A 26,583-nucleotide genomic window follows, 5' to 3' on the forward strand; every position below is an offset into this window, starting at 1 on the left:
ATTGTTTCTCTTGCATCTTGATTCAGTTGATTGGATTTTCTATGTTCTTTTTTTTTTTTTTTTTTTTGCTTTTGTTTTTATTATAGAAGCGATTTCAAGCTGGTTTGGTTAATTAGGCAGAGCGGTTCCCAGAGGAGCACAAGGCAGCCACCACATGGAACGTGGAGCCCTGGAGAAGCTGCTTCTGGGTGTGGCTGCAGGCAGTAAGGGAAGATGGCCATCCAGACTCCATTCAGGGAGCTGTACTTGATAGTTCAGGAGGCCATAGTGTGGGTTTTCTTTTCCAGTGCCTCCTAGTCTTTCTCCTGTTCTTGCAATAACTTGAGACCAAGCCTCCACCTTATACTCTAAGGCTAGAATTCAGGTTCCTGTTTTGTTCCCTATGCGTGGTCTCCAGCCCAGCATGCTTGTATTAAATGGTGGTGTCCTGCCATGGTCTTCACAGCCTATCCTTTCCTAGAACCCAGGACCGCAGCAGGCCTTGCTACCATCTGCCAGGCTCTCCCAACACCAGCACATTGCTGGTTCATCTGCATGCTCCCTGGGCCCAGAGCCTCCGATGCTGGTGCCATCCTCCTATCAGGACTTCAACCCTTAATCTGGGACACCCCCACAATGCCTACTTCTGCTGTTGGGACTCAAAACAACATCTCAAAATGAAGACCTGAGCAGCAGCCTCAGAAGTGAAGTTTTTCTCTGACACTCTCCTACCCTCCTGTCTCCCAGTCCCATTCTCCCCCAAGGCTAGCCTGGAAACCCGCTTCTCCAAGGCAGACCTTAGAAACCAGAACCCCCTTTTCCCCAAAGCCAGCCATAAAACCTAAAAACTATTACTCTAACTTCCCCTCACTCCCCTCACCTTTCTGTGTAAAAACTGACCATAAAGAAATTATCTGATTGACCTTGTTGGAGAGTAGGACATGAGACCCCTTTCCAGAGAGGGTCCTGCCCCCACACCCAGAAGGAAGGAGTGCTGCTCAGAGAGGCCAAGAAGAATCTAGACAGACAGGCCTTCCTGGGTGTCCCCACTGTGTCCAACAGCATTAGATCGTTCCCTTTTTGTGCAATCATATTTCTACATGGCTGCCCTTACTTTGCTGAAGTAACCATAAAAATGGCCAATTTCTACTGCATTTGAGTCTTCATTCTGAAGGCGCTCGTGTACACACGTTGCATACATTTACATGTCTTTTCTACTATTAACCAATCTGCCTCATGTCTGACTACTTGCTCCCTCTAGTAGGAGGCCTTGCTTTCTCTGCTCCCTGCCAACAGCTGGGTTGACATCAACCCAAGCCAGGAGCCAGTTTAGCTTCCTAGGCCCTCTGATCTGTCTGGGGCTGCCACTTTCCAAGATCCTTTCTGCTCAAAGCAGCTGCAGAGGGGAATGGCTGGGAGAGCACACTGCAGAAGGGGGTATGAGCTGGGTGTGAAGGGGGTGCTGGCAACCAGGCAGGCCCAACCTAAGCCATAGCTTTCGGCGCACCACACCCTATTCGTTCCCTTCTTGCCTACCCAGCAACCTGGTTTCTGCAACAGGGAGGGCTGAGCTAGTCCCATGAGCAGCCAAGACTAAGCCATTAAGTAAAGGCTGTACTTCGTTTTTTCCTTTTCCTTTGGAATATATTGATGATGGCTAACAAATTACACTCGAGTTCTATTTCCCAGATCTGAGGGTGTTTGAATTCAGGAAAACAATTGGATGCTTGGTTGTCTTAAAGCTGTATTTAAATTCACAAAGAACTGGTTTTGCCATGTGGCATTTTTTTTTTTTTTTTTTTTTTTTTTGCAGAAAGAATAACTCTCCCATTTGCTAATTGATGTGATAAGCAAACACACACCTTCTCCTCTTCCATCATTACCTCCAAAATTTAATTTAACAGTAATATTCTGCTTCAGCAGAGAGAACAAATGGGCTGGTTATTAATTCATGGAAAACAGGTAAAAATTTTCCAGTGACTGTTTTTTTGAGGTGTCTATTTTAAGAGATCTGATGGGGAATAGGTTACAAGGTGAATATGCAACCTTTAAGGGAGCAAGAATCAGGAGTTTCAATTGACTGGCTGCTTGTCAAAGGCTGAAACACAACCTGTGCCCCCAAACATACTGAGCGTGTCTCCAGATTTCATGTGTTTTGCAACCCCATCCTATGCCTGAATGTCACAGCCACCTTTACAAAAGCAATGTTGTTTAGTTAAACTAAATAGAAAAATACAGTAAAATGATTCCTTGTGATTCTCTAGGTAAAAAATTACATTTTTTCTTAAGAAAAGCAGTGGTAAGGATAAAAGCCAAGCATTGTTTTAGGCTCTCTCCAGTTTGCAAAATGCCATTTACAAAATAATTACACCTACAGTTTATGTGTGATTCATTAGACAGCAGATAAAATGTACTGCTAAATTTTAATCGCATGGAAAGAGTAGGCACCATGAAGTATGCCCCCAACTTCTCTGGATTATAACCTGTTTGGTCACATTTCTGCCACAACATAAATCTTGTCCAAATAGTTTATCTTGACTAAATTATAACAGTGTTTTAGTTACATGATGTGATAGACCTCTGAAGAATTTATTTTAGTTAAGCAATTAGAAGGTCAAATCATCGGTTATCAATATTTAAGGTTTTACTTGTGAAAGTTAATAGGCTTGAATCACAGGATCTCCTGCAAGGTGAATCACAGGATCCCCTGCAAAGATGATGAGAATGTCATCTCAGGAAAAAAAAACAACAATCAGCTCTCGGCACACTGAAGTAGTTTTAAAGATCACAGTTTTCCTTTCTTTTCCTCCCGCTCTGCCCTGCCAAGGTAAAAAAAAGGATGATGTCCTGCATTATAGACATTGGTAGGGGACCTCTCTATTACACATAACACAGCATGCATGATCCACACTAATTGCAGATGGAATCTAGAAAACAGAATAGATATCGCATCTTATATAATACACAGTAAGCATGATAGACAACATCTTGCAGAATGCACACAGCTCTTCAGCAGATGCAAGCTGCTGCATTACTTCATCGAAAGGAGCCAGCTTGATAGAATGAGCACCTGAAATGGTATTTAGGGGTCTTAGGACAGCCAGGTCTGCTGAGGTCAGCCACCCATCCCTTTGGGCTTTGAGTGACGTCTATCATTAGGCTCTGGTTCTGGCAACTGCATCTGAAGGAGGAACACGATCCACATGACAGGCCAGCACTTGGTTTTCAGGGTCTCCCCACGATCACTGTTCCTGCACGTACCTGTGGTCTTTAATGGGGTCTTCTCTCCTAGCAAGAGTTTTAACCTCTTGGCGTGGATTTTGCCTTGATAATGGGAATCGGCCACCACCGCTGAAGTGAATGACATGTTGCAGAGTGTGCAGCACTTGTTCTTATCCACCATGTCGGCATCACTTCCCTGCGCGGGGAGAAAGAAAGGCCACGTGTGAGAGAAACCCATTCCATTCTTTTACAAATGAGACTTATCCCAGACGAACTAGTGTATTGAAACATCTAGTTTTTGTGCTGCAATCTCTCTCTCTCTCTCTTTTTGCCTTGCTTTCTACTCATCTTCTTTTTAAAAAAAAAAAAATTTATTATACTTTAAGTTCTGGGATACATATGCAGAAAGTGCAGGTCTGTTACATAGGTATACACGTGCCATGGTGGTTCGCTGCACCCACCAACCTGTCATCTACATTAGGTATTTCTCCTAACGCTATCCCTCCCCAGCCCCCCACCCCCTGACAGGACCCAGTGCAATCTCTTTTTCTTCATGATAATCATCATCAAAACTTACTCAGTGACTGACTTTTACATACAGTTAGTAGCTATTAATGCCAGATACTGGGATTTCAGGACAAACTTGTAGAGACGAGTTATCCAAATTAAAAACGAGGCCCACAATTAAGAGAGAGCACATTGAGCCTGGCACAGTGAAGGAAAGCAGTCTCTAATTGGACCCATTATACTCATTAAAGTCAGTAAAATATCAGAGTTCAGATAGTCTGAATTATTTAGCAGAAATTATCATTTGTTATTCCGCTCTGCTTTTGACCAATTTTAGGCTCACCAGGATACATGGCCATGATGTTCAAGATTTTTAGAGATTTCTTTAAGGAATTGAGTGTTTTTCATAATTAACTTGATTCTGTATCATAAAGCTATGATGACTGTGCTGGCTGGATTTTCTGGGAGAGTTTGCATAATTTTCCTATTTTTCAGGAAAGGTGATTCATTAAATGCTGCACAAAATGCTTAAATCCAGCTGAATTTCTATTCCTTTGTAAGACTTAATGAAAATGAATCATAAATCAGAAAAAAATAAATCCTTGGTCAGACCATGTGACCTGCTATTGTGCACACAGGTCATCAATTACCTATACTTATGAAGGGGAGGAGTAATCCATTGCTTCCCCTCCTGCTTAGTTAGAAATGGAAGGTAGAACAGACGTTTAGATAAGAAGTTAATCTATTCCTTAATGGTGCAGCAATAGCCGAGCATCTCTTTGTTAAAGAGCAAGCTGGAATGAGTATATGGCCCCACAATGGCCCCTTCTCTTATTCCTAGTGAGCCCAGAGAGTACAATTTAAAATTGGATGGTGAGGAGGATGAGGGTGGTGACTGGTTGGAGGAAGGGGATTACATATTTTATCTGCATAGTAATAAGATGTCCAGACTGCTAGAGAGAGTGTTGCCTTACAAATTATGTGGTAGTTAGGAAATGAACTCCTTCCTCCTTAAGACATTAGTCTGCAATATCTCTGATAATTAGCATTTCATCCTTGAAAGGAAGGGGTTGTATGTGTGTCCCAGGAGCAGGAGGCTGGCCTGAAGTTCAGGAAGAGACTTCAAACACTGGGGCTGGGATGGAGGTTGTCAGTGAGTGGAAAAGGACCACTGGAGAGAGGAGGGGCTTTCCCAGTGAGTCCTCTCCTACTAGGAAATCTAGTAGTCCTGAGGCTGTGCTCGTTGGCAATACTCTTACTGAGGGTTTAAAGCCAAAGTGCTTTCAGTTTTCTCCATAGAGAAAAAAACAAAATAGTACGAATACTTTTACTTCTGTGTGGAATACTATGGAAATGAAATGGACCTGGAGGGAAGGGGCAGGGTCGGCTTCCTGGCTCCCCTGAGCTATGTACCTCCTCAGTCAAGCCTAGGAGACAGGATGGAAGCCAGGGAGATGGCATATACCAGGATCACCAGGAAGAGGCAAATCAGGGAGTTCCTGAAGGGTTCCAGCACATTAAATGAGGAGTAGATTATGCAAGAGGAATGAGAGACCAAACTTGGTGCCTCTTTACTACATGCTAGAGGATATGTATTAATCTCACTATTTAAAATTTGTGTACATTTGAGGGATACAAGTGCAGTTTTGTGACACAGATACATTGCAGAACGGTGAAGTCTGGGCTATTAGCATAACAAAGAACTAAAAATAGAACTACCATGTGATCCAGAAATCCCACTAATGGGTATCTACCCAAAGGAAAAAAAAAATCATTGTGTTAAAAAGATAACTTCACTCTTATGTTTATTGCAGCACTATTCACAATAGCAAAGATACTGAATCAACGTAAGTGTCCATCAATAGATGATTGGATAAAGAAAATGTAAATGCACACACACACACACACACACACACACACACCATGGAATACTACTCAGCCATAAAAAAGAATGAAATCAAGTCTTACCCTTTTTTAAAAAGGAAGATTATCAGGGTGAAAGTGGGTTCTTGAATTATACCTTTTTTTTAACTACTTACACATGACATAGGTCAAGGCATGTAATTTTTAAAAATTAGGAAGAAGTTCATAAGCCAGAGCTTAATTCTCAGTCTTAGAATCTGTGTATCTGTTCATCTGTGCATTCTCTTTAGAATCTGTGCATCTGTTCCACCACTTCCAGTGAAAACTCCAGCCATGCCTGGCCTTTCTCCCTGAAGCTCTAACCGTAGAAATGTCTAAAGAAAGTCTAGGGGCCCAGACACAGAGGCCAGCATCACCACACAAAATGACTGAGAACTAGTTTCCAGGGCAAAGAGTTGCCCTTAATGAATGAAAAATGGATTTATGGTATTTATTTACCCAACACATTTTTAAGGACCTACTAATTGTGTTATATGCTGTGGTAGATGAATATGACTCCATGCCCTGTTATCAAGGAGGCTGGCACCAGGAGAATTGGAGAAGTAGACAGAAAATAAGAGGAAATATTATAATCAAAGAACTAGAGTCTCATATTGGACTCACATACTCCTAATTGTAAGATTAAAAAAAAACATTAATGTAAATCAGGACTGTTTGTGTGGGTTTTCATCTTTAAGCCTTCTTAAAGGAAATGCTGGAATGCCCTTCTGAATCACTTTGTGTCTAATTCAGTCGTACCAGAATCTGTCTTCCTGGCTCATCATTTCCTTGAGGTGAAGTTGCTGCTGTTTTTGGTTTTTTTTTTTTTTGTTTGTTTGTTTGTTTTGCTACAGAGTCTTGCTCTGTCACTCAGGCTGGAGTGCAGTGGTGCCATCATAGCTCACTATAGCCTGGAACTCCTTGGTTCAAGCAATACTTTCACCTCAGCCTCCAGAGTAGCTAGGATCACAGGCACATGCCACTACACCTGGATAATACTTTTTTATTGTTTGTAGACAGAGAGTGTCTACAACCTGTTTTCTGGGCTGGCCTTGAACTCCTAGGCTCAAGCAATGCCCCTGCTTTGGCCTCCCAAAGTGCTGGGATTGCAGGAGTGAGCCACTGCACCAGCCTGAAACTCCTTTTGGCTCCATCTACCGTCTGGGAGAAGTGAGAACCAGCCTTTGGGTCTCCTGGGTGCCTTGTACATTCTTCTTCTACAGAACATGGAATTATTGCACTTTCTTGTTTTCATATTTGTCCACCTCATGAGATGGCAAAACTTCTTTAAGGTCTAGGAAATTGCCTCATTGATAGTGAGGAGCCAGCACCTAGCACCACATTGACCACACTGGAGGACCTTCAAATGCGTACTGAATGAATGGAGCAGAGGGTTTGTTTGTGGGATTAGTAACTTGTGTGGCATAAAAGTCAAAAGAGGAGACAGGTAACACAGGGAGGTCTATGGCAACCCAACATTTTTCCAACTGACAGAAAGATGGCCAGGTAAAGAACCAGAGGTGACAACAATTTATAAACCAACTTGAGGGTTTAGTAGGGAAATATATTAGCTTCATGATGGTAGTTTTAATATATATTCCTAGATTTCTGCTCTCCTGGGCAATCTCATTATCATATAGAAAAATAAAAAATAATAGAAGAGGAAAACCAATTGTTATACAATAATGTATCATGGGATATAGTTATGCCATAGTTGTAAAAGAGGGACCAGGCGATTTTAGGTACCTGACAATGAAGGAGCTGTGAGGCCCTGAAAAGTTAGGCAGCCTTTCATGCCAACAGTACACACTTAGTGAGATACTTTACAAAAGGGGCCAGTTATTCACATAGTGCAATTCTAAGTGCCACTAACACTAACTGCTCTAATGACACTGGTGGATACACAACTATGCAGAATTTTTTTTTTTTTTTTTTTTTTTGAGATGGAGTCTCACTCTGCCTCCCAGGCTGGAGTGCAGTGGTGCAATCTCGGCTCACTGCAACCTCCGCCTTCTGGGTTCCAGTGATTCTCCACCTCAGCCTCCTGAGTAGCTGGGATTACAGGCGTGCACCCTATGCCTGGCTAATTTTTTGTATTTTTAGTAGAGATGGGGTTTCACCATGTTGGCCAAGCTGGTCTCGAACTCCTGACCTGAAGTGATCTGTCCACCTTGGCTTCCCAAAGTGCTGGGATTACAGGCATGAGCCACCGCTGCCCAGCCCACTATGCAGAATTTTAACTGCATGTTCTTAGCCACCAAAATCCCAAATTAATAGTTCTTTGCAACTCTAGATTATATCATCTGCTATGGCTTGAATGTGTTGGAAACTTAATCCCCAATGCAACAGTGTTGAGAGGTGGGACCTTTAAGAGGGCTGAGCCCTCATGAATGGATTAATGCTGTTATGGAGAGAGGGGGTTTGTTATCAAGAGAGTGGGATTGCTGTAAAAGCAAGTTCAACCCTCACTTGTTCTCGGTCACCATGTGATGCCCTCCACCATGTTATGACACAGCAAGAAAACCCTCACCAGATGCAACCCCTCAATCTTGGACTTCCCAGCCTCTAGAACCATAAGCTGAATGCATTTATGTTCATTAAGAATTACTCAGGTTGTGGTGTTCTGTTACAGTAGCACAAAAAAATTAAGACATCACTTTCATTAGAGTATCTTGCTGCATCCAGAGCAAGGTTGATATATAGCCCGGGGTAGAAACTTCACAAAGTTTGATTAATTGACCTCAATGAATATATTTAAAGTTTCTGGCTTAAAGATCATCTTTAAAATATGAATTTCAAACTGGAGGCAAAAATTCAGTCAGACTTTTTAAATGCAACATCCACATTGCTGAAAGAAATAAAAAGAATGTTTGTGGAGTAACCCAAGGCTGCTCAGTCAAAGCATTTTGCAAAGTTAAAAAGTTTTCAGAAGAATTCAATCAGGATGGAAAACCTCACTGACTGGCTAGAAATCTAATCCCCAAACACCTTTCCCCTTTGTTATAAAGATTTCTTTAATTTAATTCAGATGATTGTCCTCATTCTCTTTTGCTTTAGGTGAAGGTAGAAAGCCTAAGAGGGAGACATGCACTTTCAGAATGGCAGAGTGAGGAGTTTGGTGAAACTCCTTATGGAGAAAACACACATGTTAGCTAAGCTTCACTCAGGCATACATCATAGTGCTGCTGGCCTTGAGTTCAATGTGAATCAATCACTAGTACTTACATCCAGAAGGAGAGAGAGGAAATTCACTGATCTGTATGTGAGACCACTCCAGAAAATGCTAAAGAAACACGCACAGAGAGTAATGGAGCGATGGAAAAAAGTTGTCTAAATTTGTGAATTCCAGAGATAACAATCGATAAAAAAGCATAGTGGATAGCATTGTTGTGAGGCTAAAAAGCAAAGAAATTTACTCTCTCTCTCTCTCTCTCTCTCTCTCTATATATATATATATATATATATATATATTCAATAAGGTGTCTCCAAACAGAAACACACACAAAACAAGGTTACATATGGATGGATTGACAAAAATATTGTGACCAGAGGTCTCCCAGACCTAATCCTGAATTTTACCTAGGAGCAGTGGCTCAGCATTTGCTAATTCAGTGTTGATGACAACTTTATAGAAAATAACTACTGTGGAAAATGAGAATTGAATGTATTTCATTCAAGAGAAATAAAAATATATGTCCACATAAAAACTTTTACATGAGTTTTTATAGCCAGATCATTCATAATAGCCCCAAAGTGGAAACAGCCCAAATGTCTGCCAACTGCAGAGGGAGTAAATAAAATGTGGTATGTCCATACAATGGCATGGTATATGCCACCAAAAGATTAAAGTACTGATACAGGCTACAACATGGATGAATCTGGAAAATATTATGCTAAATAAAAGAAGCCAATTCATCACAAAAGACCACATAATGTATGACTCCGTTTACATGATATTTCCAGAATAAGAAAATCTATAAATACAGAGAGTGAATGAGTGATTGTCTAGGAATCAGAGGGCAGTGGGGGAGCAGGGAGGAGGGAGATGGGAGGTGAAATGAGGAGTGATTGCTAATGGGTAAAGAGTTTCCAAGGTTACTGTAGATCTGGCAGTCACATGGCTCTGTGAATATACCTAAAACCCTTCAATTTTATACTTTAAATAGGTGAGTTTTGTGACATATGAATTATATCTCAATATTCTGTTCTAGAGAAAAAGCCTAAAAGATTCATTTAAATGATTTCAAAAGCCCAAAGATATGTTGAAATTTGAAGTTTAAGTTGTTGTTTTTTTTCTTTTCTAGGCATCCTCTGCTTGTAGGTGAAACTCATTCAGGAAGCGAATCATAATGAGGAGTATTTTGTTCATGTTGGCTCCCATGTAGTATATGGAATTTCTTTGAGCACTGGCTAGACATTCTAAGATCCTGATCACTGGTGTTCATTTTGGCAAAAGACATTCTGTGGCTATAATGAAACTCCACTTGCAGCTGCTACTAAGCTACACCTGAAGGCAACAGTCATCTGATACCTTCTGCTAGACGCAGAAATAACTGCACCTCTCAGCACATACCCTGTAGTAAGATAGAATGTCCAATAAATGCCACTATTTCCAGTGTTATGCATGTTGTTGCTTATATTCTGATATTTAACTTTGGAGAAAAGCAGAATGCAGAAAATGATGTCTCTTCTCTCCCACTTTACTGGGATCAAAAGGCCTGGAAGTCACATTTCCTGATTGACTACAGGGTCCTGGGCAACGTTGTCTCTCACCGTTCTCTCTCATGCATCCCGTTCCACTCCATTTGGGTCAAGCTGTTCTCTCTCCTCCTGACCTGTTTAAGTCACATCCAGATATCAAGATCCATTTTCTCCAAGAGTTTTTTCAAGACATCTGCAAATTTCATCCACATCTTCCTTCCTGACCTCTCCCAGTCCTTAACATCCTTGCCATACATTTTGATTTGGTCCTGCCTTTTAATTGCTTTATTAGCATTTTGTTTTTGTTTTAGAATTGTCTTTCTAAAAACATCTTAAGGGCAGAAAATTTATAAGAACTTTAGAAATTATCCTCCCATCATAGCCAGTGCCTGGCACAGGTCTGGATTTATAAAACAGACTTGATAAACATGAACTAAATAGTTGAACGACTTGACATGGCCATTCATTAACCATTTCTAACTTGGTCACTTAACTCTGTTTTCCACCTAATGTACTATCTCCCTTGCTTTCTTACCAATATGATTGCTTTGTCTCAGGAAAAGGCCAATTGGCATAAAGTGGCATTCATACACTGTACTGAAATGGACATAATTGGAATGACACATTATTGTGTGAGTTTATCCACATACAAAGGATGTGTCCTATGGCTAGAAGGTGGGTGATGTTCAGAGTCCCATGGGGAAGCTGTAGTGTCTACAGGAAGGATGGCATGAACTAGACAGATATATGCCCTGCTGTTTGGATTCAAACCACCCACTCTGTGGATGAAAACTCCCAATTTCCATAGTATTGGGGGAAATGGTAATTTTTGACAATAAAGGAAAGAGAGAATGAAGATTTCTACTGAAGAGAGATGAAGAATTTTGTTTGCCTTTGGAATTTGGATGGCTTTAGTTTGTTTTTTCAGTCACTGAAGAAATATTTAAACAGACGGTCACATTAGTTGCAAGACCCCAAAAGGGAGAAATTAGCCAGAGTTCCTGAGAGAGGACAACTATGTAAGTTAGATAAGCCCCACTAACTAAGAGAAGTGGCTAAGAAAATGCCACAAATGAATAGAAGGGCCGGAGAGAGCAAAGGTGGGATGAGAGGCAGGTGGGAAGATCACAGCACTTATTTCACAGTCTAGAATTAGATGAATTAGATATTTAAATGTGCTTATTTACTATCTGTCTCTGACCACTATTCAATATTGTACACCCAGTATCTAGAGCAGCATCGTCCAATAGAAATACAGTACAAGCTGTAAATGAGGCCACATTTAAATATTCTAAATGACATATCTTTGAAAAAAGGAACCACAAAATTAATTTCAAAAAACATTTTTTCAAATTTATTTTTTAATTGACAGATAAAATTCTATGCATTTGAAGCACATATATATTGTGGAATGGTTAAATCTAGCTAATTAACATATGTATTGCCTCACATAGCAATAATTTTTGTGGCAAGAGCACTTAACACCAACTCCCTTGGCATTTTTCAAAAATATAATCTATCATCATTAGCTATAGTCACCACGCTATACAATAGCTCTCTTAAACTTATTTCTTCTTTCCTTTCAGGATGTATTCAACATAAAAATTATTAATGAGGTATTTTATATTCTTTTTCTCATACTAAGACTTCCAAATCAAGTGTATATTTCACACTGATAGCACATCTCAATTCAGACTATCTGCATTTCAAGTGTTCGATAGCTCTTTTGAGTGAGTGGCTACTGCATTAGACCATGTAGCTCCAGAACTGAGTATTTATTTATTTATTTATTTATTTATTATTGGTTTTTTTTTTGAGACAGAATCTCGCTCTGTCACCTAGGCAACAGTGATGCGATCTCAGCTCACTGCGACCTCATCCTCCCAGGTTCAAGTGATTCTCCTGCCTCAGCCTCCTAGTAGCTGGGACTACAGGCATGTGCCACCATGTCCGACTAATTTTTTGTATTTTTTTAGTAGAGACGGGGTTTCACCATGTTAGACAGGATGGTCTCAATCTCCTGACCCCGTGATCTGCCCACCTAGGCCTCCCAAAGTGCTGGGATTACAGGCGTGAGCCACTGCGCCCGGCCAGAACTGAGTAATTATTAAATATCAGTTGAACTTAAAAATCAATGAATAAATGAGGTGTCAGTGGATAAATACATAAATAAATTCCCAATTTTAACAGATCAAGAAAATGAAGCTCAGAGGGTTTAAATAAATTCTTCAATATGTCATCTTTTCAGAAAGTAGTGGGACTGATTTTTGAATTTTTGGCCAAATTCATGGATGCCCTGGCATCTTAGGTCAGTCTTCTTGTCAAAAACTCTCAAACACGCTTTACTACCCCAAAATAAATTCCTTATCATGACATTTAAATTTCGCTAACATCTAACACTCAACACACTTTTCTGGTCTCTTCCCCCACGGGTGCTTTTCAGACATAATATGCTCCAAGCAAATTGATTTTTTTCAAGGTTAGGAACACCAAGCAGACTGCCAAGAAAATAGCTCAGAATCCCAGCACTAAAATCTTCATCTCCCGGCTGCCTGTTTTTGTTGGATGCTGCAGGTAAGTGAAGATTCAGTCCCCCTGAAAGGTCTCACTTTCAAATCAGGTGGGGAGCACACGTCTCCCCCACTAGACTAAGCTCCTTCCCTATCTATCTTTCTATCTCTGCCCTGGCACATAGTAACTTAAATCCTCATTGAATGATGAGTGTATGAAGAAAAACTAAACAGTTGATTGAACTCTCGCTCTCCTCCAGCTATGTTAAGGATATGCCTACCTGTCTTTGTTCACATGGTTCATTCCAACTAGAAATGTCCCGTCTCTCTATATGCAAGGGCCACGCAGATGCAATCTCCTTCATTAGGCTTCCCTGGGACATCCCATCACAAAGACAACTGATGCTTCCTCACTCCCACAGAACTTCATTCAGGCCTGTCCCCCCCACTCCACCGCCACATGACAGCACTAAGCATATATCTTATTGTCTCTAATTGAAACTTAATTATTTGGGCTGAAAAGATGTCATCTCTAACCCCCAGCACAGTGTTTTATGTAATGTGGTATTAAAAAATAGAATATTAAGTTTAAAAAAAGCAGATTCAGATTCAAAAGATACTTGATGATGCTTTGGCTGTAAGTGTATCAGATGTCACTTATAATTATTAAACATGAAATCCCTCCTCTGTAACATGGGGAGTAAAATCTACCTTATCTGCCTATTCATAAAAAGATAAAAGAATGCATTGTATGGAAACATGCTTTGTAATCCAGAAAATACTATTCAAAAATATTTGTGTGTAAGTCAAATATCTTTGTGTGTGAGTATGTATATGTGCGTGTATACATATATAATACGTATGTGTGTATAAAGTGTGTGTATGTATGTGTGTGTGTATATACATGTAATCAAATGGTTTAAAAGAATAGATACATATTATCTCATTTCATTTACTTCATGAAATTTACTTATATTTGATATTTTTTCACTTAGTGGTGTATATGTTCAATACCATTATTTTCCTATTATAGATCTTGAGGGTAGAAACTCTGTTTTGTTCATAGCTATATCCTTGGTGTCTATAATAGGACCTGCCATAGACCATTTAATAAATATCTGTTGATTGATGAAAACTATGTACATACGAAATAAAATGAGAGTTTTGGAAAATGTTGGCAGCAGTGGTATCATTTTTTTAAATCTCTCTAAATTCCCTAATAAAAATAGAACTAGAAAGGCAAATAAGAAACTCACAGACAATATTTATTACAAAACTAGGTGACAAGGTTATTCTCATGAACCTCAAAACATAAGTGAATGGAAATAAACCAGTAATAGCACAAAATCTGCATGCTATCAGCATCTGTGCAGGGAAATAAAGTGAGGCAATGAGAGCTCTGCTGGACCTGGAGCCAGAGGAACCCTCAATAGCAGCAGGTATTCACAGAAAGCCTGGCAGTCCTGTGTGAGAACAGCAGCTGGCATCAGGAGCGCATGTCCCATCCCCACAGCAGATTGTAAGAGAAGTCTGTGGAGAGCCTGGAGGGGCAGACACAGCCTAGACCTGCAAATTTTCCATACAACCCACCAGAACTTTTTTCAGACCACAGCTTCATACTGAGGAGAAACTGCTGAGAGTAGAATTAAAACCGAGGACAAAAACAATGGAGACAAAGCAAAGAGAAGGTTCAGACAAATGTGGGGGAGAGTGGCGCTAATACACTTCAGTAAACAAACCATTCTGCTCTTAAACACTAAGCTACACTACACACACACACACATACACACTCTTTCTCTCTCTCTCAAAGAAGCTCTGTTAAGTTAGGAAAGCAATCTTGATTTTTTTTTTTTTGAGAGTGAGTCTTGCTCTGTCACCCATGCTGGAGGGCAGTGAGTGGCGCAATCTTGGCTCACTGCAACCTCCGTCACCCAGGTTCAAGTGATTCTTCTGCCTCAGCCTCCCGAGTAGCTGGAATCACAGGTGCGCACCACCATGCCTGCTAATTTTTGTAGGGCTTTCACCATGTTGGCCAGGCTAGTCTCGAGCTCTCAACCTCAGGTAATCCACCCACCTCGGCCTCCCAAAGTGCTGGGATTACAGGCATAATCCCAGCAAACAAACCAAAACAAAACAAACTATAAATTGAGAAAACTCTCCTACAATTAAAATTAAAGGAAGTATATGCAGTCATCCTTCAGTATCCATGGGGAATTGGTTCCAGGACCCCCTACAGTTGTCAAAGTCTGCAAATGCTCACGTCCTTGAAAAAAAATGTCAGTGTTTGCATATAACCTACACTCATCCTCCTGTAGACTTTAAATCATCCTTGCATTACTTATAGTACCTAAGAGAATATAAATGCTATGCTAATAGTTATACTGTGTCTTTTATTTGTATTATTTTTTTTTCATTTTATCGAATACTTTTGACCTGCAGTTGGTTGAATCCATGAGTGTGGAGCCCACGAATATGGAGGGCCAACTGTATTGAAAGAGCCTCATGTATACCCCTAAATGTCAACCCAAAACAATCAACACAAAAAAATTTTTCAGTAAAATTACTAAACCTTATAGAAAGATATTTTTAAATTACCCGAGCCTTTAAGAAAAAGACAGAAGGAAAACAAAATTAGATTATCATCAGACATTTCAACTGCAATGTTTTACTTCAAAAACAAATGATGTCACATATTTTAGATTTGCAAAATAATGTGTGACAAATTTTGTATATCCAGCAAAGCTGAAATATAAGTATAAAGGGCCCAGTGAGAAAACAGGCGAGAACTCAGGGAAGCTTGTTCTCATGAGCTGTGTCTGATGTGCCTACTAGAATGTAAGATTGATTTTAATAACCAAAATGACTATGGAGACATTGATATAAGAATTGGTGGTAGTTGAGCCGGGTTTGGTGGTTCATGCCTGTAATCCTAGCACTCTGGGAGGCTGAGTCTGGCAGATCACGAGGTCAGGAGTTTGAGACCAGTCTGGCCAACATAGTGAAACTCTGTCTCTACTAAAAATACAAAAAATTAGCCGGGTGTGTTGGTGCTCGCCTGTAATCTCAGCTACTGGGAAGCCTGAGGCAGGAGAATTTCGTGAACCCCGGAGGTGGAGGTGGCAGTGAGCCGAGATCGTGCCATTGCACTCCAGCCTGGGCAACAGTGTGAGACCCAGTCTCAAAAAAAAAAAAAAAAAAAAAACAAAAAAAAAAACTGGTGGTAGTCTGAGATATATACATACAGATATATAAATAGATATAATTAAGATAAATAGAACCAATAGGGATAAAGTACAGTGTATAATGGCTGTAAACTCAGATACCATAGATACAGCATATTTAAAGATGGGGAGACACTGGGGAGAATATGTGCTGCAATAAAGAGATTTAATTTCTCAGTTAATTATACTGGTGCTGTAGCATCAATATTGTTATTCACAGGATATATGCGATATTATTGGATAAAGTATGTCAATAATTATGGAATATTCTAATTCATCATTTCCTGCGTCTTTGTGAACCAATACTCAGTGTAGAAAAAGAGTGAGCAGATGGGATACAGGCGAGTATCAAACCCTGTAATTGTGATTTGAATTGAAAGTGTTAGTATAAACCCTTGAGATATCATATAAACATATATATTTTTTAATTCTAACTGGTGAAGAGGCCTTAAAAACAACAACAAACTCTACAAAATCTCCCTAGCACTCAAAAACTCTAGCAATCTTGAAGTGCCATTGCCACAAACAGAAACCCAGCCTTTTGTGGGGGGGGGAAAAAAAGACTAATTCTAGGAAGTGTGCCACATGATTCTGGAATATCTTGCCATGCTAGACAACAAGAAAGCTAGGAATGACTACTACAATCATGACACAAGGACTCAAAGGCAACCTTGAAGCAAGTGAGACAATTGGATCTATAAAAGGATCAAGACTTTTCTCTTTTTTTGAGACTCTGTCCAGCCGCCAGGCTGGAGTGCAGTGGCTCGATCTCGGCTCACTGCAACCTCCACCTCCCGGGTTCAAGCGATTCTCCTGCCTCAGCCTCCTGAGTAGCTGGGACTACAGGCACGTGCCACCATGCCCAGATAATTTTTTTTGTATTTTTAGTGGAGACGGGGTTTCACCATGTTGGCTAGGATGGTCTCGATCTCTTGACCTCATGATCCACCCACTTTGGCCTCCCAAAGTACTGGAATTACGGGCATGAGCCACTGTGTGCGGCCAAGACTTTTCAAATAGCTCCAAATACATGAATTCATAGTAATATTTCCTAAAAACCTGTTTGTTCACCTTTGTAGAATGATAGGGAACCAGTTCTTTAATTAGACACTTGATAAAAGAAAAGAATGAAGCATTTTTTCTGCTTTTCCTAAAAGCACAGAGTATCAAACAATAAATGAGGAAAATCGCTTGTTCTAAAATTATTCCAATTAATCAATGAAAAAAATAGAAGAAAACAGCTTTGCAACCTCCAATGAATTAATGGATCTAGGCATTGGGCATCAACAGCTGCTAACATCAAAAAAAGAGAGACAATCAGATATCATGTGCCTCTTAATGAAAGAACTCAACACCATTTATAGTCTTGCCAAATGTAACAACCCCAAATCCAATCGAGTCTCTGGATCTATCTGCCAATTTTCAGAGGACGGAAAGGACAGAGGAAAGTGTTGAATGGGGATCACAAGTATACAATCAGCAAAACCTATACTTTAGAAAACTCTTTAGGTCAAATGCCCCCAGGTTCTTTTATAGGTAAATGGTAAAGAATAAAAGATGGAGAAGAAACCTGCAGACTAAAATAGATGTAAAAAGTATATCAAGATTTTAAAAATGAGCAAGATTAAACTATGCTCATTAGAGGGGTACATTGGTGATAAAATTATACAAAAACTCAAGAAAGTGATTCTGGAAAAGTCAGGATAGTGGTTACTTCTGGTGGAAAAGAGAGGGTCAACCTTGGGAGGAGACAATGGGAAAAGCTTCTGGAATGATTGGCAAAGATCTATTTCACAACCTGGGTAGTGGTTATAATAGTGTTTACCTTAGGACTCATTATGGGATACATCTGTTTTCTAAATTTTGTATATGGGTTTTATTTTCTAATAAAAGATTTATAAAAGATGAATTTCAGTTTAAAATATACCTGGTTAGCAGCCCTACGTGTCTCCCTAACTATAACTTTTAAATATTAACGAAGACAGAAAAAGATGAAGAGCACACTAAAAATTAATTTGATAGACCACCTGATGCCAGAATCTAAAGTGAATTTCTACCTGCTGTAAGGCATAAGGAGTTCAATTGAGATAAGCCATAAAACCCAAATCATAACAGGATTTCTCTCATTAAGGCAGTCGTGAGAATTAAATGAGTTTGTACGTGGAAAGTATTTAGAATGATGCCTAACCTATAGAGCAAAAACTATATTTAAGAATAAGCTACTGTTTTTATTAAAAGCCGACCAACCCAGGGTTGTGTCTCATAAAAGAGAAACCTCTGAAACAAAGATAAGACACGGAGGATATCTCCACTGTGTCCCCCAGACTCAGATTTGTACCAACAAAATCGCTGACCAGTTATCCTGTACCATGGGCTTCCGTTGTTTCTGTTCTTTCTTTAGCACACGCTATCATGTCAATAAATAAAACACACATTGTTTCGCCATCTTTCTACATCCATTCTGTGACATCCACGCCTACTTAGCAGTCAGGATGGGGAAGGCAGTTAGTACATTGCATGCCGGTGAATGCAGCTCCCCACCTTACCCACAAACAGACAGGTTATTTGGGCAGACAGGAAGCTCCAATAGCGCCACATCCTGAAATCACGGTTTTCATGGAAGGCCCTGTCTCCTAATGTTGGGAAACCAGGTAGCAAGGAGCAGGAAAAGATGGCACCTGGAGGAACAGAGCTTTGCTAGCTGAAGAACTTCCAGAAACTGGGAATTGCCCCAGGTGCATATCAAATCACATCTCATAATGGCGCTAAAGGGACTAGAAATTGCCAATTGAATTAGCCAACAGCAGTAATTTCTTCCCATATGTATTTGCAAAACTGATGCAAGTTTGAACACTGGAGGTTGGAACAAAATGATTCTGAATTTCTTCTTCAAGAAAAATATGGATACTAAATAATTAAGATAATTTTGAAAATCAAAAATGAGAAGCAGTTGTAGCCTGAAATATGAAAAACATATTATAAAACTCTAATAATTTTTAAAGTGGGTTTCTGCTACAGAAAGGCACAAGTTAATAAAACAGTCAGAGCCAAAACAACGAAATAACACATTCAAATTAGTATGTAATAAAGGAAATGTCAAGTCAGGGAGGAAAAGGACATTATTCAATAAATGGAATTGAAGGACTGAATAACAATTTTGGAAAAATAATGAAACCATAAAGTCACTAGGAGAAATAAATAGAAATACTCATACACTCTTAGGATGAGTTAAACTTTTTAAGCATTACACTGAAAACAGTTCAAAACATAAAATATATGCATATCCTATTTCATATAAATGTTCTGTATATCAAGAAATAACACAAAGTCAAGATCAAGGTGAGGTAACGGTAGAAAAACAAAACAACATGAAGGTATTTAAAAGCAAATGGCAAAAAAATATCAACCATACATATTTTTAAATGCTTATCTATATAAAGAACACTTGCAAAGCGTTAAAAGAAAGCTAGTTAACGCCCCACCAGTTAAGCAAACGACATAAACTAAAAATGGATAAAAAGAAATATACATATCCAGGCCAGGCACAGTGGCTCCTGCCTGTAATCCCAGCACTTTGGGAGGCGGAGGCAGGTGGATCACTTGCAGTCAGGAGTTCGAGACCAGCCTGACCAACATGGTGAAACCCAGCATCTACTAAAAACACAAAAATTAGCCGGGTGTGGTGGCAGCTGCCTGTAATCCCAGCTACTTGAGAGGCTGAGGCAGGAGAATCGCTTGAACCCAGGAGGTGGAGGTTGCAGTGAGCCAAGATCCCACCACTGCACTCCAGCCTGGGCAACAAAAGTGAAACTCCATCTCAAAAACAAAAAACAAAACAAAACAAAACAAAAAAAAGAAAAGAAAGGAAATATACGTATCCAATTTTAAAAAATATTAAAAAGATCAATTTTACCAGTAACCTAAGGAACATAAAATTATTCAATGAGTTACCATTTTTTACTCATAAAAATTGGAATATTTTTGAAAAATAATGTCTTATTGTCAAAGGTGCAAAGAAATCAGCATTAGAAATCCCTGTTCAGAGAAACAGCCTTTTGGATAGTGATTTGAGAATGTGGATCAAACACCTTAAAGATACATTCTTCTTGACCCAGAAAGTTAATTTCTGGAAAATTATTCTAGGAAAATTATCAGGATTTGAGCAAATACATACAAGGTTGATTGCTAAGGTACCAATTATAACAGCAAAATAAGCAGAAACTTACAATACTGAAGTTAATAGAGGATGATATTTGAACAAACTGTTGTATATTCATTATTAAATTCATGTTTAATTAACTGTGGTATAGTCATATATTGATACAATGTGAAAAAGCTATTACATGGAAACAGCTATTAAAAATCATGATATAGAAAAATATGCCATGGAATATGGAATATAATTTATGATGTATTGTGGAGCTCATTCATTTGACATCTTAAAGCAGCTTTTTATGGCGTGTCAACCCTCCACCAGGCACTGTCCTGGGGACAGTACAGAAAGCAATCCAGTGATGCCTTTTGTCATGGAGTTTATATTCTAGCTGGAGAAGCTGACCATAGTTAAGACAAGTAAGTAAAATGTAGAATACATATTATGTTAGTTAATCAAGCTTTCTAAGGAGGAAAGAAATGAAATAAGTTTACAGGAAGAAGTGTGTGAAATAGGCCTGGCGCAGTGGCTCACGCCTGTAATCCCAGCACTTTGGGAGGCCACGGCTGGTGGATCATGAGGTCAGGATATCGAGACCATCCTGGCCAACATGGTGAAACCCCATCTCTGCTAAAAATACAAAAATTAGCCAGGCATGGTGGCACGCGCCTGTAATCCCAGCTACTCGGGAGGCTGAGGGAGGAGAATGGCTTGAACTCAGGAGTCGGAGGTTGCAGTGAGCTGAGATCGCTCCACTGCACTCCAGCCTGGTGACAGAGGGAGACTCCATCTCAAAAAGTGTGTGAAATGTTAAAGGGGTCCAAGAAGACCTCACTATGGAAGGGACTTTTGAATAAAGGCCAGAAAGAAGTGAGGAACTGGGGAACAGCATTTGAAGTAGAAGGAACAGTGAGTAGAGAGGCCTTGAGCATGAGGTGAGCAGCATGTGCACAGATTAACAAAGGAAACCAGCCAAACGGAAGCAGAGGGAGTAAGAGGCAATGAGCTCAGGCAGTGATGGGGAAATGACGACTACCAAACAGGGCCTTGTAGCTGATTATGAAGACATAGCTGGTACCCAGAGTGAGAGGCAAAGCCATAGACAGGCAACAACAGCCATGATCTACATAGTACCCAGAAAGAAGATTTGCACATGTGTGAAAGAGCAAGAGTAAAAACAAAACCTGAAAGGCAAGCCTCTAAATATTAAAAAGGTGATACATATACATCTGATTATGCAAAATTATTTTTTTCTTTGTCCTTTATGAATTGTCTAAACATTCCACAGTAGGTGATACTTTTTTACTTTTAAAAAAGGAATCAAATTTTGAAAAATAATTATTTAGAGTAAGTAAACCCCTCATCCCACAATTTTATAGGGTTAACAGATAAAAGGGGAGCGAGAGTGTGTGCTTTATGAGATAAGATCTCCTTTCGCTCCTTGGGAGGAAGCCTAGACATGCATGGGGCAGATCTACAGGGATGTCTCTAGTTGGCACTGCCACCAGCGTGGCCCACCTCACTAATCTGGGTCCCTTCGTTCAGCAAGTTCCCCTGTGGGTCCATTTACATGCCATGTGGACTTCCAAACAAGCTGCAACCCTGACAACAGCCAGGCCCTCCAAGTCATGGAGAAAAACTGCTAAGGCATCAAGACGAATGTTTTCTGCCTGAGCCTACAAGCGCCTGTGGTTTTATAACTTTATCACCCCAAGTGCTACCTCAGGTCCTCAGTTCTGTAGAGAAGCCAATCAGAGACAGACACTTGTCCTCCAATTTCCACTGCTATCTTTATCACTCAGCACAGAGGAAAAGAAAAGGATCAGACCTAAAGAAAAGATATAACTTTAATGGAGGGCTTTATAGGGGAAAAGATTTCAAATCTCAACTGGATTCAAGATGCTCAGAAAAGAAAGTCTGGATTCTCAAAATGTGGTACCCGGATTTGCAACATCAGTCTCACCTGAGAGCTTGCTGGAAATGCAAATGCCCAGGGCCCCTCGCCAGACCTGCTGCATCAGAAATATGGGAAGGGGATCAAGCCCTCCAAGAGAGTCAGCCCCACGCTAAACAATGCCACAAATCCACTACAAGAGGTGTTTCCTTGGACTCTTCCTCCCTTTACTTAAGAGAGAGTCAGTTTGGGCCAGGCGCAGTGGCTCATGCCTGTAATCCCAGCACTTTGGAAGGCCGAGGCGGGCAGATCACCTGAGGTCACGAATATGAAACCAGCCTGGCCAAGATGGCGAAACCCCATCTCTACTAAAAATACAAAACTTAGCTGGTTGTGGTGGTGCATGCCTGTAATCCCAGCTACTTGGGAGGCTGAGGCAGGAGAATCGCTTGAACCTGGGAGGTGGAGGTTGTGGTGAACTGAGATCATGCCACTGCACACCAGCCTGGGCGACAGAATGAGACTATCTCAAAAATAAATAAAAATAAATAAGAGTCAGTTTGATTAGGATCCAAATGTCTCGCCCTCTAGCAGGAGATATTCATTACTACTCTGTGCTCCATGGAGGTTTCTAAAAGCAAGTCTCCTTGAGATACCAACACTGACCTAGGCCTTTTTACTTTGCTAGCTGGTCAAACTGAGCTGGAGCTTTGTCATTAGCAGTTTCTCCAGGAAACCCATGGGTATCACATGGACCTGCCTTTTCTCCTCCTGTTCCTTGGACGCTAGCATACCTATCATTGTGAAATTGTGTCACTGGAAAGTTAATCTCTCTGGATATAAAACTCTGTCCTCCTATGAAAAGTTCTGAGCACTTGATTTTAACAAGGAGAAGAGCTGAAATATGTTGTATCTCGTCTGTAATCCTGTAATTTTATCTTTGATTGCTCAGTAATACCATCTTTTCCCAGTAGGGTGAAATCATCCTTTTGCTTATCAAACCTTGCACACACTGAAGGTCCTTAAGTTCCAATTTGAAGGACCCAGATGGAAAGTATTCTTAGATTTCCACTCACCATTTAATAAGTAGTTGGTCTCTGATATAGATTGTACAAAAAGGTCACAACAAATCACATATTTATTAGCTTTTCTGTGTTAGTTCCATCAAGAAATATCTTCTAATACAAAATACTCAAAATAAAGCATTCAGGCAGGGTACAGTGGCTCACGCCTGTAATCCCAGCACTTTGGGAGGTCCAGGCAGGAGGATTGCTTGAGGCCAGGAGTTTGAGACCAGCCTTGGCAACACAGTGATATTCCATCTCTACAAAACAAAAATAAAAAATAATTAGCCAGGTGTGGTGGTGCACGCCTCTAGTCCCAGCTACTGGGTAGGCTGAGGCAAGAGGATCCCTTGAGCCCAGGACGTCAAGGCTGCAGTGAGCTGTAATTGTACCACCACACTCCAGCCTGGGTGACAGAGCAAGACTCTGTCTCTAAAAAGCAAACAAAAAAATTAATTTAAAATCATAAATAAATAAAAACAAAATAAAGCATTCAGTAAAAATGTATATTTCTTGAAAAAAATACATAAACTTAAAACTTCAAAGAATCTGTCAATAGGGACCTACTTTACTAAAGTTATTGTGACTCTGGATGGTGTTTCTTTTTATTTTTAATAAATTTTTAATTATGAATAATTTTAAATTTACAGAAAGTACAGTAAGTTCCCATATACTGTTCTCCGTTTTCCCTCCTGTTAACATCTTACATAACTATGATACGTTCATCAAAACCGAGAAATTAACTTTGATAGCTTACTATTACCAAAACTCCAGACTTTATACAGATTTCACTAGCTTTTCCACTAATGTTCTTTTTCTGTTCCAGGATCCAATGCAGGATACCACACTGCATTTAGCATTTTGGTTTTCAGTTCTCTTTTACTCCTTCCTGCCACCTTCTGGATTAGAACCTCATATAGATAGCCACTTATAAATAGCTGTTAATTAACCAACACAGCATCCTGCACTTCATAACTGGTAGCAATTCTGCCCAAAAATAAAGCAATCCACAGGGCAGTGACCAGTCTGCGTCAGCAGTGTCACCAGCCTGCCATGGAGGTTATGCTAGCTCTGCTCAGACCCCAGCATCCTCTTAGGTAAGCCTGGGTTAGAGGAAGAAATCTACTTTGGGCCCAAATGAACTGGACAATCTAGCCAAGCTTACTGATCCCATCCTTGAAGACAAAAGTAAGCCAGTTTGTTCTGTGGGTAACTCCTTATAACAATACTTGCAGGATGACTGGAGTGTCAAATGATTTAGGAAACTGCAGTTATGATTTTTTTTTAATTTCCAGTTTATTCAAAGGCAACAGTAGAAAGACAGTCTGGGCAAAGGTGGAGGAAAAACAGAAATCACCCGTGACCCTTCGGTAGGATTCTCTGGAGAACAGCTGCCGCACAATTACCTGCTCACCCAGCCTCCTTCTTCCTTCCCTCATCCAGTTCGTCTCCATGACAGTGACACAGAGACACACACAGAGAGAAACGCAAGCAAAAAATTTGTAGCAAAGTAAAATGTGCAAACAGCCCATCTAAACCATAGTTCTCATGCCTGCTCTAAAGATAAGGGTTCTGGGGGCACAAGATAATGACTTTCGAAGTGGAAGCAATTATCTCTCATACTCTTGTGGATTCAAGTTCCAATTTCTGATGACATTCTTCCTCTAAATTTCTGACATATATACACTTCCCAAGGTTCCCCTGTGACACTGACCTGGAATCCCAGGAATCCTTAGAAATGAGAGGAAACTAAATGATCAAGTCCAATTCTTGGAGGCAATTTCAAAATACTGCTCACTCAGATGAGAACCGGATGGGGCCTAGAAATCAGCCTGAGGGCTGCCTTTAAATGCATTACCCCAAACTGATGTTTTCTTCTCTCTCTCGGTAATTAACAAGTTGACATATGAGTTGTTAAGACTTTGAGGCCAGGTGTGATGACTCATACCTGTAACCCCAGCACTTTGGGAGGCTGAGGCGGGCGAATTATGAGGTCAGGAGTTCAAGACCAGCCTGGCCAACATAGTGAAACCCTGTCTCTACTAAAAATACACAAAAAAATTTCCCAGACGTGGTGGCAGGTGCCTGTAGTCCCAGCTACTTGGGGGGCTGAGGCAAGATAATTGCTTGAACCTTGGAGTCGGAGGTTGCAGTGAGCTGAGACCGCGCCATCCAGCCTGGGTGGCACGCAAGATTTTGTCTCAAAAAATAAATAAATAAAATAAAAGACTTTAATGAAGGCAAATTAGAGAAAGCAGGGAGAAATAGTCAACAACAGTGACTGACAGGCAACGAGTTCATGGAGAAGGCACTCAAGGCCTTTTTTTTTGTTTTTTGTTTTTTGGTTTTTTTGAGACAGAGTCACCCAGGCTGGAGTGCAGTGGTGCAATCTCAACTCACTGCAACCTCCATCTCCTGGGTTCAAGCGATTCTCATGCCTCAGGCTACAGAGTAGCAGGGACTACAGGTGCCCACCACCACACTCTGCTAATTTTTGTATTTTTTAGTAGAGATGGGGTTTTGCCACGTTGGACAGGCTGGTCTTGAACTCCTGACCTCAGGTGATCTGCCCCCCTCATCCTCCCAAAGTGCTGGGATTACAGGCGTGAGCCACCGCACCCAGCCCATTCAAAGCCTTTTAATGTGCTTGCTCTCCCTGGAGGCAAAGGGCACAGACCCCACACTCCTCAGCAGCCCATGCTTCTCCAAGGTGAGTTCTGTCTGGATGTTAAGATCTGTAGACAATTCCACCATGCCCTCTGCAGTAGGACCCAGTGACCATCTACTTAACTCTCTGCCTCCCATGCTCCTAGGTCAACATGGACTTACCTCTCCCTAATTGCAAAGTAATAATGAATGTCTGCAGCTGAACATTCTTGTCAACTTTTGGGGCATGTTATTTAGTCTCAGAAATTTGTTTGAAAACATCAACATGATCATGATTCATGATCTAAATAAAAGCAATTACATTCAGGTGATTGTTGTCACTATTGATCTTATTAATCAGCACTATTATTGAGTATGAATGTAAAGGGAATAGTAGACCATTCAGAGTAAGTGTTCTCAACTTAATAAAATCTACACTTGGTTTTCTAGAACTCTTTATGGTGGCTCTGGATGAATGCAGGTATTAGTCTGTGGTCAGAAGGACTTGCATTATCCCCTCTTCTTTGCTGTAATCATCCATCTGAGTTACAGGACAAAGCAGACAGGAAGTGTGGCATCAATGCCCAGCTAGATCACAGGCCAGATAAAATATCAGCATGCCTGGGTAGAATCTTTTTGTTTGTTTCTTTGTTTTTGAGATGGAGTCTTGCTCTGTCACCCAGGCTGGAGTGCAGTGGCATGATTTCGGCTCACTGCAACCTCTGCCTTCTGGATTCAAGCAATTCTCCTGCCTCAGCCTCCCAAGTAGCTGAGATTACAGGTG

At 40.4% G+C, this 26,583-nt stretch overlaps 1 protein-coding gene across 9 annotated transcripts in view; it reads right to left on the reverse strand.

The window, feature by feature from the left end:
* ZMAT4 (zinc finger matrin-type 4) overlaps window positions 1–26,583 on the reverse strand; it is a 370,785-nt gene that overhangs the window by 164,655 nt on the left and 179,547 nt on the right. For all 9 annotated transcript variants that reach the window (XR_010127175.1, XR_010127176.1, XM_054499612.2 and 6 more), the window contains one exon: window positions 3,241–3,397. Coding sequence is in view for 7 of the 9 variants with exons in the window: in XM_054499612.2 (XP_054355587.1) it covers window positions 3,241–3,397 (157 nt within the window). In the remaining 2 variants the exon portion in view is untranslated. The remainder of the gene's footprint in view (window positions 1–3,240; window positions 3,398–26,583) is intronic.

Source organism: Pongo pygmaeus, chromosome 7, assembly GCF_028885625.2.
Source record: "Pongo pygmaeus isolate AG05252 chromosome 7, NHGRI_mPonPyg2-v2.0_pri, whole genome shotgun sequence".
NCBI lineage: Eukaryota > Metazoa > Chordata > Mammalia > Primates > Hominidae > Pongo > Pongo pygmaeus.